Raw genomic sequence first — 13576 nt, 5'->3', positions numbered from 1 at the left:
GTTCGGCTCCCTACAGAGTGAACACATTGGCAGCAACGTAATTGGTGTCCCCTCACGAACGTTAGGAAACCGTCAAAGGAACAAATAGGAGCATAGCTATTATGTTGAGGTGAAGCCACTCATATATGCTACCTTTCACTCAGCTGGTTCACCGAATTCCTCTGTAATACGTTGGAGGTGATAACTTCTGGCGTCGGGGGCGTTCTTGCAATAGAAGTTCGAGATAAACGACTCAATCTGCGATCGGAAAAACGATAAGGAAGAGCTGGTGATATGCACACGGCAGAACTGGTGGAGATGTGTCCTATAGAAACGAAGAGAGTCATCGTTTCACGTAAGTTGCTACTGCGAGTAATGCAGACAGGTTAAATATGCAGATTCTACTCACAAGTGCGACTTGTCTGCGTCAGCTTCGTACACGGAGAAGTCTTCCAGCACACCCAGCGACTGGAAAGACTCGTTCTTGACGTACACATAGAAAAGCTGAAAGTATTGACCGTTGTTATCTCTCGAGCACTTAGTGTGAATCTCAAGACCAGAAAATGACGAACGTACGCGGTTCTGCTGGTCGAGCAACGAGTCTTCGACGTATTCGACGTAGTCAGAGCTCGCAAAACGCTTGATCAAAGAAGGAGCCTCATTCCTGCAGGTTAAATACGAAGTACCGGTATTCAGTAGACACCCACAAGGAGCTTATAGTAATACAAGCATCAACACAGTACCGGAATCGCAGAAGTCGGCGCTTGTAGACGGCGCAGTATTCCTCCAGATGTCGTTCCTCAAGCACTTCGATAGAGTCCAATAGGCGGCTCGCCAGGTCTGGCAAGGGCTCCTTGAATTTACGGTAATACACGTCTGCAGTCTGTAATCCATCATCAAAGCGTGAGTCTTCGTACCAGTCTTGCGCTGTACTGGTCGCTGGTGTTAAACCTGTTCGACACTGTACGGGATCGTAGCGTTATGGTCTCCAAACTGGAATGCCGCCTGATCCTCTGGAAGCTTCAGCATCAAACGTGGCGCAGTATACCCTTCCTCTGGCTGACGTACAATGTGAACCCCATGTTTGCGAAGAAATGCATTTAGCTCTGACTCCACTGGCGTGCGACGACGACGTCGTCTACGTTGGGAGCGCGTAGTAGACGCACGCGGAGGGAACTGCAGCCTTTCCGGCCACGGCAAACTCTGTCCCACCAGAAACATCAGCATTAAAGCATCTGAAACGTCTTAAAGCTTGAGCCTACCTTGGACCTCAACACGATGACGATAGCGTAGCCCAGAGCGAACCACAGAAGCGGCGAGAGCTTCTGCATCAGCTCCTCGTTCACCGCAACGTGTGTATAAGGTAGCACCGCCTTAAAAGCGACTAGGAGCGCTAATCCAGCTATCAGATAGAAGAACATCGGCAGTGAACTGCGTGCAGGGCCATCTCGTCTGGGCCGTGCTGTAGGTCGTGTAGCCTTCCATGAAGGTGTCTGAGCTTCAACTGTCGCTTGAAAGCTTGGTAGCAGCGACTTTACCAGCTGCACGTATTGGCGTTTGGCGTCTTGCTGTGATGTACCATTCAACTTGTGCCAGCTTTCCCTAGAAGCATGATACGTGTGGGTTAAAATGCCGTCCATTAGAATAGACCAATAATTGTCCAGACCATTTCGCCCGCTCTACCGGGCGAAAGGCGCTGGGCGCCGCTGTACGACAGTCGCCCATCATCGCCTGCTTGAATAGTCCATACAGCTGCAGTTTGTCCGCATCGCTAACAGCTACATTAGCCGTCTTGAGCTCCACCGCTGCACGCTCGAACACCTCGGCCATCTGATCAGCTTCAACTCTGCCTAAAAAATGGTCTTTTGTGAAAGGCTTCCAAAATATAGGAATGAGCACCTTAAAATGTATACGTATACATCCGGCGCGCAGCTTTGTTACAGATGCGGTCATTCCTAACGGCCTCAGAGCGCGCAACCCGCAATTATACAGCTCAGCCGGCCATGAACTTCCTGCACTCCAGCCTGCATCACCCTGCACAGCGCTCCTGGAGCGAGCCACACCTGCACCCGTCGCAGCTCATGTACCCGCTGTTTGTGACGCTGCGCAGCGAGGACAAGGCGATCCGTGGGCTTGAGCCGGAGCTGCAGTGGGGTCAGGGCCCTGACGGTGACTACGCCTCGCTTGTGGCCCATTTGCGTGACCTCATGACCAAGGGTCTGACTAACGTGATGCTCTTTGGCGTCGTGGAGGACAAGGATGCACGGGGCTGCATGGCGGACGACGAGGCCACGCCCGTCATCAAGTGTACCAAGGCGCTGCGCAAGGCACTGCCCGATCTCATGGTGGCCTGCGATGTCTGCATGTGTGAGTACACGGATAATGGCCACTGCGGTATCCTGCGTGAAGTAAATGGCGAGCAAGTGCTGGACAACGAGCGTACACTCGAGCGGCTCGCCAGCATAGCACTTGCCTACGCTAAGGCAGGCGCGCACATGGTATGCCCGTCCGACATGATGGACAATCGCATCGGCGCTATCCGCAAGATCTACAATGAGCACGGCTTTGAGCACGTGTCCATCATGGCCTACACGTCCAAGAAGGCCTCTGTCATGTACGCGCCCTTCCGCGACGCTGTCGAGTCCACGTTCCAGGGTGATCGCAAGCGCTATCAGCACCCCGTGGGCAGCACGAGCCATGCCGCGTTAGCCTTCGAGCGCGACGTGCAGCAGGGTGCTGACAGCGTCATCGTCAAGCCATCGCTCTTCTACTCTGATATCGTGGCCAGCTTTGCCGCTAAGAAGACCGTGCCTGTAGTGTGCTACCTCGTCTCAGGCGAGTACAAGATGGTCAAGGACTACGGTGACTCCACCAACTCACTCGAAGCTGTGGTGCGCGAGGCCCACCTTGGTCTGCTCCGTGCCGGCGCCAGCGTGCTAATCACGTACTTCACCCCGTACATCTTGGACCACTGCGCTAAGTGGTAACTCTTGATCGTAGCGGCACAACCGACAGTTTGGTTGTCTTTGCGTTGTAATAACTGGTTCTTTGCCTACATGTCCATTTGCATCATGCATGTGATGAATGTCATCTGTGACGTGTGTAAGCTTCATTTCACTAAAGGGTTTTTCCACCAATCCCTACTCGCCATGGAATGATTTTCATTTGTATGGCTCCCATACTCAAAAAGCACTGCACGTGAGGCACAATGGATGCGCAGGCGCTGACGGACAAGATTGTGGCCACGGGCAATGCCATCCGCGAACTCAAGGCGGCCAAGGATGCGGGCAACGCCGAGGCAATTTCTGCTAAATTGCAGGAGCTGCTGGCACTCAAGGCCGAGTTCAAGACGCTGACAGGTGCTGACTACGCTCCTCCACAGCAGCCCAAGAAGCAGAAGGCGGCAGCTCCGGCCGCTGCTCCTGCCGACGGCGAGGCTCCCAAAAAGTCCAAAAGTCAGCTAAAGAAGGAGAAGAAGTTGGCCGAGCAGGCTGCCAAGAAGGCCGCCGGTGGCACCGCCAAGGCCGGTAAGCAGAAACAGAAGCAGAAGCAGGCCAAGCCCAGCGAGAGCGCCAAGCCGGCTGAGAGCGCGGCCGTCCCGTCTGACGCCGAGCTACTGCTGCGTCAGACTGAATTCCAGCACCAAGTATTGAGCTCGGGCGCGGCCAGTGGTGCCCAGGTCGTAACCCCCTGGGATGTCGAGGCAGAGGACGGTGTGGACTATGACAAGCTCGTGGAGCAATTCGGCAGCACTAAGATTCCGCCTGAGATGGTAGAGAGGATGGAGAGACTCACAGGCCACAAGGCCCACCGCTACTTGCGTCGCGGCTACTTCTTCTCGCATCGTGACCTGGATGTTATCCTCGACGCCTACGAGAAGGGCGAAAAGTTCTTCCTGTACACGGGCCGTGGTCCGTCGTCGGGCAGTCTGCACATGGGTCACTTAATCCCGTTCACCTTCACGGCCTGGTTGCAGAAAGTGTTCGACGTTCCTCTTGTTATTCAGCTCACAAATGATGAGAAGTTCCTGTTCAAGGACCAGACGCTGGAGGAGAGCGAAGTCATGGCTTGGGAGAACGCCAAAGACATCATTGCCTGTGGTTTCGACGTCAAGAAGACCTTCATCTTCGCCAACACGGACTACATCAAGGAGATGTACCCACAGATCCTTAAGGTGCAGAAGTGCGTCACGTACAACCAGGTGCGCGGCATCTTCGGCTTCACTGGATCAGACAATATCGGCAAATCGGCCTTCCCGGCCGTCCAGGCCGTGCCTTCTTTTTCAGAGACGTTCCCGGTGGTGCTTGGTGGACGCAAGGGCCTGCGTTGTCTCATCCCGCACGCTATTGACCAGGACCCATACTTCCGTATGACGCGCGATGTGGCACCTCGTATTGGCTACCTCAAGCCTGCTTCAATGCACTCCAAGTTCTTCCCGGCACTACAGGGCAGTACCACCAAGATGAGCGCTAGTAAGGCCAGCACCACTATCTACATCTCGGACTCGCCTGAAGACATTGCCAACAAGATCAAGAAGTACGCCTTCAGGTAAGCCCTCTATCACTGTTCCCTCTTTTCTGTTGATGGCCAATGGCCTGATTCGGTGTCCATTTTGTTATTCACAGCGGTGGAGGTGAGACCAAGGCTGACCACGAGAAATACGGCGCCAATTTGGAGGCCGATATTCCGTACCAGTACCTGTCGTTCATGCTAGAGGATGACGAGGAGCTTGAACGCATTGGCCAGGAGTACGGCGCCGGCCGCATGATGTCGGGCGAGGTGAAGCAGAAACTGATCGACGTCATGGCCGAGTACACGCTGGACTTCCAGCAGCGCCGTGCCGCCATCACGGACGACCTCGTGTCCGAGTTCATGAGCGTGCGCACCCTAGACTTTTAGGCACCGTTAGCTCCAAATTGCGTGTGGCCATGTGATGCACTATGCCACTTTTTGCGCCTGTCGTCTTGTATTTATGAGTTACTGTTGAGCATTCTCGCCATGCAGACGCGTCTTCAAAAAGCGTGGATTTAGAGTCCACTGCTTCACTACTACACTGTCGACACCACCTCGATGCCAATACGCTTTGGAGATTTCTTTCAGGAAAGAAGCACAGCAAAACTGAAGTGTGGTAGCGGTGGTCTTGGAGGAGACGGCCTTGCTGCACGAAGATGTAGACACCGGAACTAGGACAAAAAAGCACTCCTGGACCGGTGCGTCCTTCACTTCCATCGGCAGGAGCGGGCTTGTTGACATATCATGTTTTGAAAATGGACTCAACGGCTCACGGATCCTCCAATACACGTCACCACTGGGACTCCAGCTGCCAGGTTTTGGTACAACGCAAGCCACGATTGGATCACCTAGCAAAACGTCAACATGTAAAGCTCTTGACTCCATAAACGAGAAGTGTGCATGTGTTTCTTGACTCACCTCGTGCATGCGAAAGCAGTTGCAAATGCTTCGCCCAGGTTTAATCGGGTCCGCGACGTACGGGATGACTACTGAACACTGCATCGGGACTATTTTGTCCGGCGGTAGCAGGAAAAAATCTCTGCATGCAGCCAGTAGAGCACAACACGTTATCCTTTCGCCGTAACCACACGTGTAAAAATGCGTTACGAACCCTTCGTTTTCAATGGAAATGCCGAACCGCCGGTAGTCGAACGTGATGTACGTTTCCAAAAAGAGCATCACGAGACTGCCGATGCCAGTGTACCATGTCACGCGTCCACCACGCGAAAAAGTGTAGCACCACTTCGGTTGCACAACTGCATCGCTGAGACTCGCGACATACGCCAGCTCCTCAGGAAAATCTGACGCTGACGCGTTCTCCGAGTAGCTTCTTCGACGATTTCCTCCGCGGACTTTACCGCCAGTATTGCTCGCAAATGATCTCACGTGAGTATCACCGCACGCCTATCGACAGCACGTGAGTCAGTTCATTTACGCAATTAATTTCAGCGGAAAGTAAACCCACAAGTTACCTGCAAAAAGCGAATCACCAAAATGACCAGGACGTATGACGAGATGCCACCAGTAAAAGCGCAATTCAAATCTGCAGTCAGCAAAACAAAGGTACAAGACACGAGTTAGTACAATAGGCACCAAGAGGCTAGTGAAATGCCGCGCCTACTCTTGTTGACGAGATGGCTTTTCAAAATTAACACCAGAGGGCGCAGTGCTGGCATCTCAGTTTGCAGCGAATAAATAAGGTCTCGGGCGCCCAGTCCAGTGTGGCCAACAGAATGGCCGCATGTCAGGTCGAGTAGCACGTCTGGTTCTGTCGGGTCGAGAGAGTACGTCATCTTGAGAACGGGGATTTTCGCGCTTCCAAGTAGCTCGAGTTCCTTCGTCCACGGCTGCCGCTCAACCTCAGGCCAAAGCCCGCTCCCCGGCCAATGCTCGTGAAGCCAGCACACAGTCAATGTCACTTACGGGCAATGCGAGCCGTGTGTAGCTTGACCCGTAAATGTCAATCAGCGCATCAGGCCACAACGAGCGCACCAGCTCCTGCAAGGAATCAATGGCTTGTTGTTGATGCGATTCCATCGAGGCAAGCGTAGTGTCGATGTAGTCGACGAACGCTTCCACTTGCCTGCTGAGGTTACTGTATCCAGCGTAATAAGCACAGCGATCACTGTTAGTCAAAGACCACAAGAAAGGCTTCGCAAGCGGCAATACCTGTAAAATTGTTCCTCTGCCAGGTATCGGCTGTACGACGGACTCACTGAATGCATCCGCTGCGCCCCACTCAAAGGACGCGGATAGTATTGCTCTCGGAGCCGAAGGTGCTGCTGCTGAGCACTTTCTACACGAGTTAGATCGCCGTTTTCGACTGGACTGAATAAATAGTTTGGGTTGAGGTAAAACTCTGCTGAATCGCCGTTGGCGAGGCTCGACATTCTGTCGCTTGAGGCACTCTTACGTGGCCGCGTATTCTTCTTACGCCGCGGCGGTTGCGGCACTGGCGCCTGAAGCTTGGAGTCAACTTCCTCATTTTCCGGTGCCGTGGTCTCTTGGTTGGAATATCTGTTCTCGTCGTTACATCCATGATGCTCAGTGATTTTAATTGGGTCAGGTTCACCGAGCTTATTTTCAGACGGCTTCACCTTGCTTTGCTTTAAAACAGCATCCTTAAACATCAGCTTCCCGTTGGACAAGACAGGAGCTTCATCGGACTGATTATCGTGAACCTTGCCATGGTTTCCAAGCGAGGAAGCTCGTTCACGTTGCGGCGGAAAGCAGAACGACGACGAGGGTCGAGCTGGGTCACTTTTAGGTATCCTATGAAAGGTGCAGTAACGACAAACTGTCAGCAGGTGTCCAATTTGTGATGCTCGACACAATTTAGCAGGTAGCGAGCGAGCCACCTACCTGCGCAGAGGTGAGTGGCCAGAGAGACACGAGCTAAAGTACCACTTACGGAGGAGGGTTCACAGGACGAGGATATTGTCGTTGCGGATAGTTCTGATGCACCTGTCGAGGCATGGCGTAGACTCCAGACCAAATAGGGTCGTCGTAACGTGTTGCTCTGCAAAATCATCTCATCAGTTTTAGGCAAATTTCCATGAAAAAAGATCGTACACGTTCTTACTCGTAGTAGGCGGGGTAAAACGCTCGCAGATCGTGTGAATAGCGACACTTGTCCCCAAAGGGGCAACCGTTGCTGGACACAAACTTGAGGCAAGGCTGCGGTTGCCTTCTATACTTGTTGTTGCTGTGTCGATGAGCTCCAGAGGGACGATACTGGTGATGCCTGTCTTGATCGTCGAGTGGTGGACTCGGCGGTTGGATGCTTGCACGAGGAGGAGGCGGAGGAGGCCATCGATGCTCGGGCATATCTGCGAACTCCTTGTCGTTGAACTGGCTGCTGGGCGTCGAGTAGGGACTTGCCACCGCGACTTCACCCCGTTGCATATGTCTTTTCTGAATCAGAATTGAAGAAGCTTGTGTCCTGCGGTTCAGTTGGCAGAAACAAGAGTGTGTGCGCGTCGTGCTTGGCGCGGTCTGTTGCTTGCGGCTCCTTCACGTTCAAAAATCCGAATACTTGAGCCGGCGGAAGGTGCAGCGCTGTAAATTGAGACTTTGAGAAAAAGAAGGAAGAGGCGTCTTGCCTCACGCACCGCAATTTAATCCTGGACGGAGATAGCGGACGGGAAGGGACGCAGGGAGGTGGCCGTTGACCTCGGAGCTGGAGACTAGGGACAGGAGCCAAATATACTGATGTTGATGTTTCGTCTTCGGAGTAGCCCCTAGTGTAACCGTTAGTTCGGGTACGTTAGGGTACAATTTTGGCTTCAACTACGGTACGATCATCAAGATGTTGATTGACGAGGTTACATGTTACCGGCGCGATACTCCTCGAGCTTCTCCAGTGTACCCGTCTCGAGGAACTCGTCTATCTTTGCAGCTGATGACTTGCCGACACCCTTGAGTTTAAGCGCGTCCTTGCCACATGTGAGCTTCGACTCGCACTCACGAATGGCCTTGGCCACTTTGGACCATGTGCCACCTTTGAACTTCTCGCCACGCTTGAACTCGAAGCCTGAAAGCTCAGCAAAGGCGTCAGCTAGTTCCTGGTTGTCTTCACACGTAGCCTCGGCTTTCTTGCGGGGTTTCTTGGTCTTCTTTTCGTTGTCGTCGGCGCTCTCCTCGTCCTCGTCCTTGACTTCGGCGTTTTTGCGCTTACGACCAGTCTTTTTTTCGGTCTTAACGTCTGTCTTGCCCTTCTTCTTCTTGGGGGAGGTGGGCTCTTTCACGCCGAATTTTTTTATCATCTCCTGTTTAATGTAACATTTCCTGATGAGTATTGTTTTGTCGCTGTGTTAACAACATGGGATGACGCACCTTGAGAGCTGCATCCAGTTGGAACTCGCCCTAAATATCAGTACGACATGTCAAATGAATGGGTTGTTCGGTTTCGCATTGATAGTTACTCGTACGTCTTCGCGCGTGGCATTGAGCATCGTGCCTGCTTCGACGGCGGCATTCACGGGATTCTGGGCAATTGGTAAATGTAATTAAAGGAGAGCTTCCAGCAATGTGAGCGTTTCGAGCCACGCACCGTCGGGACCTTGACGCCCTCCTTGACGCATAGCGCCAGCAGCTCTTTGGCTGCTTTCTTGCTCGCCTCGCGACTCGACATTGCTGCTACTGTAATTACTTTGAAGTACTCTGAGTACTTACTTGGCTGACAGGCAAAGTTTTGGCGGGAATACTCGCGGACCTAGCATCAGTCATACAGATGCGATTTAATAGGTTAAATCGGTAGCGGTAGCTTTGCATCACGTCACATGAATATTCTACGATTGCAATTTTTCCAGAGACATGATTCGTTATTGTACTGCGTCATTTTCACATTTTGATTTTTACAAACGCATTTCAAATTCAATTTTTTGAATATCTGTTCTCGGACACCAGCAATATGTCGACTCCGGCGAGCGACGCGTCCAGCAGCAGCGTCACGGACAGCGGTACCGATGTGTCCACGCCGCCGAACTCTCCTACCACTAAACGTGGCGACGCGCCGGCTCGACCGGCCGCTGCAGCATCATCGGCATCATCCGTGTCGACGCCGTCTCCTCCTCCGAACCTACCGGCGCGTCGACCGTCCGTGGTCCCTGTGGGGCGTCAGGCCGCGATCCATGCTACCCCCACGGCCCCGAGGCGCAAGCGTAAGGCAACACCTCCGCGTAGACGTCCGAGCAGCCCAACAACAGCAACGCAGACCGTCAAAAGAAGGAGGAAACCCGGTGAGGTGGCGCTACGAGAGATCCGATTGCTTCAGCGCTCCACAAAGCTATTACTACGAAAACTGCCGTTCGCTCGTGTAGTACGAGAGATACAGACGGAGTTCACAGGTGTGGGTTACCGCTGGCAGGCTGAGGCACTGCTGGCGCTACAGGAAGCAGCAGAGACGTACCTTGTCCGCACCTTCGAAGATGCGTACGTTGCTATTAGAATCAGATTGTTTGTCGGAGGTCGTGAAGGCTGATGTCGCTATTTGCTGTATTGTTAATCTGCAGAAACTTGTGCGCTATTCACGGCAAGCGCGTGACGCTGCAGGTGAAAGATATTCAGCTGTCCTTGCGAATTCGTGGTATTCGACCGACTGCATCATAAGAAGAGGCGAAGCTGTGAGGATCATTTTGCTATATTTTTGATAATTGGGCGTGTCATGAAGCTGCCTTTATGGCAAAACGAAACTGCTTCGTGGTGTCAGTTTAGTCTACAATCGTGTCGAAATTCAGCGGTGTGGTGCAGCGGGAACGCCGACTTTCGGTGGGGTTATGATCCCTTTTGCAACGATTCAAGTTGAATATGCTTTGTCACGTTTCAACCGCAAGGATACTAAGTATGTAGTCCCTTTCCTCTAGACGACAGCATTTGTCATTTTTAGCCCAGTGTTGAACTGAACGTGATACACTCAAGCAGCAGGTTGTTGCTGCTTCGGATTTACGGTGGACTGGGCATCGAAATCGGTATAACCCTTGATGGAGAACCAGGCCACGCTTCCGTTCCCTTGAAACCTCTCTGAAGTCGTTGGAGGGAGGCACGAGGCTTCAGAGGTTTGGAAAAGGTTGGCCGTCCGAGACGACGTTTGGCTAGACCTTGTCCGATTACAGCAAGAGTCCCCAAACACTGTAACCATTAACACAATGAGTGATGGCACTTGAAATACAGTCACACACATACCAACGAATGACCGCTGCGTTGGGGGCAATAATGCTGACAGCACGACAATCCAGATGTGCATCTACAGTACACCGAGCAACGATCACGATTGTCAGCAACAACTCCTTTTGCTATACGCAAGGACAGATGAAGCTTACTCTCGTGCATCAAACAGCTTCCTAGCAGTTTGTTTCCACTCAGCAACAATATCCCGCGCCTCTTGTCCACTTGGTATTGGTCCTAGCTTAATTGCCACTTCATACTCGCTTTCAGGATCCAGGAACTGGTAGTCTTGGAACAACTCCTGTGGTCAATACAAACAGCAGAACAAGATTATGCAACTGAACGACGGACATCACCAGGTATCGACAAACTGGCCTGCTCGCCGCTCATTTGGTCTTCGTATTTGTTGCCTGGTTCTCGCTCCCAGATCCGTTTAACCGCAACGTATGGAGGTAGCCCAGAAGAGCACGCCCCTGCAAGATATGCCTTCAAAGTGGCAGGTTCCTTTCCATCGTAATCGCGATCTATTGACACAAATGTCAGCGTGAGTTCAGTTCATGTAGAGCCCAGTGTTACGAACCCACCCAGTCGAATTTCACGAGTCTGCGCGTTGTAATCTATCGCGAAGTATTCTGAAGAGCCGATCGCAAGGCGGTCTTCCTGCGGAAAATACGTGGACACATCATCTGAACAGACGGCGACGTTGCTTTCCGGCGCTACCGTAATAGTTCCAGGGAAATCATGTGTCGAGGGTTTAAACAGCACTGCGTAGTACCATACGTCGCGAGTCTTAACGACGTATGCAGTCTGATCAGCGTAGTACAAGGCGGAGCGAGAATCCACAGAGAGCGACGTGGAGGAAGATGATATCGACCACTTGCGGGATGGCGACGTTACTACACTGCTGTCGGTAGTGTCCTTCATGATCGCATCTTCTTCAACAGGCGTCGTATTGTTCGTGTAGGCGTCAGTTTGAGCCATCTCCAGTCTGAGTCCTTGTATCAGCTTCGAGAGCACCCCAACCCAAGCTGGTCCAACAAGTGCTCCGGCGACTAGCGAAGGCGAAATGAGCGATATGTCATACCCGTCCGCCTCGAGTTTGAGATCATCAACAAAATACGGGTCCCAGTAAATACTGCTCGCAAAAATCGTCTCCAGTCTAATCACTTGACAAGCAGGTACAGCATCAAACAGCATTGGGACCCGGTCATGAAGAACTCGATCGAAGTCGACATTTTCTTCCGACGTTCCTGGCATACAGCACCGCATTCGGTTAGAATAGTCAAGTACTTGAAGACTTGGAGATATAATACCTTCTAAGAGTGCATTCACCAATGCTGTAGTCTGACGCGTAAACGCACTGGAGTATTTCTCCACAGTCAACCGAGCCAGTCCTTTAAGGAACAAAGCAGACGCCAGTGCTTTCTGTTATTTACATGTATGTCACGATTATACACTTGTAAGTTGCAAGATAACCAGCTAGAGCTTATTCGGGATACTTACAGATAGCGGAATCGACTGTGATCGAGAGGCAGTGTCTGGTGCAGCCAGCAGCACGCTTTCGTTAGCAAAATGGCACCACATATTCAGCAATGGATAGATATCTCGCACTCCGTATTGCCACGCTTTCAGCATCCACGAGTGTCTGCACAACTGCTTCCGGCGGTCTTGACAGCGTCCGAACAAGTGACAGCGCCGTCATCCCGGACCTGTCCTGGGCAACTGGGTTGGCCCCCCGTTCAAGGAGCGCTTGAACCACCTCTTGATACCCTCCCATCGCTGCAATATGAAGAGGTGTCTGCCCAAACTGTCACCACAACACTATCATATCAGCGCATAGTACACCAAATTAAGCATAACCTCTGCCGCCTACCACATCCCGGACGTTCGGGTCGAAACCCACTCTGTCCACGAGCAGGTGCACGAGCTTGACCTTGACGTTCTGTCTCGCTGTCGATACTCCGACAGCCACGTGGAGCAGCGAAGCCCCTGCCTCATTGCGGATCGTGCGCAGATCCAGCTTCCAGTGTCTGAGTCCGTCTCGTGTGGGGATTGATCCCGTGTCCAGGTACGTCTTGAGCACCGCCGTCTTCCCGGCACTGGCCTGGTCAAACAGCGCGTGGAGAACTCCATTGGCTGTGCCTTTAGCTGTCGCATACTTCGCCGCCTGTCGAAAAGCCACATCCTCGTCTTCGCGGCGCATCACTGCGGCCAACAGTTGCGCTCGGAGATGCGCGACCTGGAGCTGTAGCACTTTTGGGTCCGATAAAGAAGGTTCCGCTTTTTGAGGGCTGGCCGAGCCTGTGGGGGACAGAATCTGACGGCAGGAGATCTCCAAGTGCTGCAGTCGGTGTTGAGCCTCGTCCATCATGTCAAGAAGCGAGCGATCGGTAGCTTGGTGAACATCGGCGGAGCTTGCGGAGGACGCATTTCCTGGGGCGGACATGGATACGAAAATGGTCAAGGGAGGGTGGATCTGATTGGATGAATTGTGAGAAGTTTTTTTTTTTATGAGTTGCCATTTGCACAGTTAGTAAAGTGGTACGAAAGTGTGTACAACTGTACTGGTACCGTACAGTTCGAGCTACAGTACCGGAACTTAATTATCTTATAAAAGTGTTTATAAGAGATATTTAGCCTGAATTTTAGGGGCGATGTGGAGTACACCTTGATGAGCAGGGTGGTGATCTCTGGCAGAAGTTCTACCCCACGCGAATTGCGACAAGCGAGGACGCCAGGCGTGGCCGGCAGCCACCATCGCGTCTCGGATCAGCACTACACGTCCTCCACCTCGCGTTGGTCGGCGCGAACGCGTGGACCTCTCGTCGCGGATAGTGCTGCCGGATTGTCCACGGCTCCGGCTGCGACAGCAATGTCTACGATAGACTGGCACTGACAGTTGCGCGCCAGGTGTAGGAAT

At 52.5% G+C, this 13576-nt stretch overlaps 7 protein-coding genes across 7 annotated transcripts; 3 read left to right on the top strand and 4 right to left on the bottom strand.

Annotated features, from left to right (window-relative positions):
- Nucleotides 1–135: 135 nt before the first annotated feature.
- On the bottom strand, nt 136–1809 carry PITG_13833 (uncharacterized protein; the record flags this gene model as incomplete). Its single annotated transcript, XM_002899467.1, has 8 exons — nt 136–304; nt 389–483; nt 556–643; nt 723–862; nt 931–1117; nt 1222–1301; nt 1518–1575; nt 1646–1809. The coding sequence occupies 8 exons, from the start codon at nt 1807–1809 to the stop codon at nt 136–138; spliced, it is 981 nt and encodes a 326-aa protein (XP_002899513.1).
- Nucleotides 1810–1948: 139 nt separating this feature from the next.
- On the top strand, nt 1949–3032 carry PITG_13832 (delta-aminolevulinic acid dehydratase, putative; the record flags this gene model as incomplete). The annotated part of the gene is made up of 1 exon (XM_002899466.1): nt 1949–3032. One exon carries the CDS (start codon nt 1983–1985, stop codon nt 2964–2966), a length of 984 nt encoding a protein of 327 aa, XP_002899512.1.
- A 155-nt stretch (nt 3033–3187) lies between these two features.
- Nucleotides 3188–4878, top strand: PITG_13831 (tryptophanyl-tRNA synthetase; the record flags this gene model as incomplete). The annotated part of the gene is made up of 2 exons (XM_002899465.1): nt 3188–4527; nt 4605–4878. The coding sequence occupies 2 exons, from the start codon at nt 3188–3190 to the stop codon at nt 4876–4878; spliced, it is 1614 nt and encodes a 537-aa protein (XP_002899511.1).
- Nucleotides 4879–4926: 48 nt separating this feature from the next.
- On the bottom strand, nt 4927–6528 carry PITG_13830 (uncharacterized protein; the record flags this gene model as incomplete). The annotated part of the gene is made up of 6 exons (XM_002899464.1): nt 4927–5339; nt 5410–5530; nt 5603–5755; nt 5953–6034; nt 6113–6350; nt 6397–6528. The coding sequence occupies 6 exons, from the start codon at nt 6526–6528 to the stop codon at nt 5253–5255; spliced, it is 813 nt and encodes a 270-aa protein (XP_002899510.1).
- Nucleotides 6529–8315: 1787 nt separating this feature from the next.
- PITG_13829 (uncharacterized protein) lies at nt 8316–9124 on the bottom strand (the record flags this gene model as incomplete). Its single annotated transcript, XM_002899463.1, has 4 exons — nt 8316–8759; nt 8827–8856; nt 8922–8978; nt 9044–9124. The coding sequence occupies 4 exons, from the start codon at nt 9122–9124 to the stop codon at nt 8316–8318; spliced, it is 612 nt and encodes a 203-aa protein (XP_002899509.1).
- Nucleotides 9125–9403: 279 nt separating this feature from the next.
- Nucleotides 9404–10101, top strand: PITG_13828 (histone H3; the record flags this gene model as incomplete). The annotated part of the gene is made up of 2 exons (XM_002899462.1): nt 9404–9924; nt 10005–10101. 2 exons carry the CDS (start codon nt 9404–9406, stop codon nt 10099–10101), a joined length of 618 nt encoding a protein of 205 aa, XP_002899508.1.
- Nucleotides 10102–10114: 13 nt separating this feature from the next.
- On the bottom strand, nt 10115–13102 carry PITG_13827 (uncharacterized protein; the record flags this gene model as incomplete). Its single annotated transcript, XM_002899461.1, has 9 exons — nt 10115–10620; nt 10675–10735; nt 10812–10957; nt 11032–11180; nt 11241–11906; nt 11970–12081; nt 12160–12194; nt 12268–12463; nt 12530–13102. The coding sequence occupies 9 exons, from the start codon at nt 13100–13102 to the stop codon at nt 10435–10437; spliced, it is 2124 nt and encodes a 707-aa protein (XP_002899507.1).
- Nucleotides 13103–13576: the final 474 nt, after the last annotated feature.

This window comes from Phytophthora infestans, genomic scaffold (genome assembly GCF_000142945.1).
Source record: "Phytophthora infestans T30-4 supercont1.30 genomic scaffold, whole genome shotgun sequence".
Lineage (NCBI taxonomy): Eukaryota > Oomycota > Peronosporomycetes > Peronosporales > Peronosporaceae > Phytophthora > Phytophthora infestans.
Note: the sequence above shows the minus strand (reverse complement) of the source record. Positions and strands in the feature narration are given on the sequence as shown.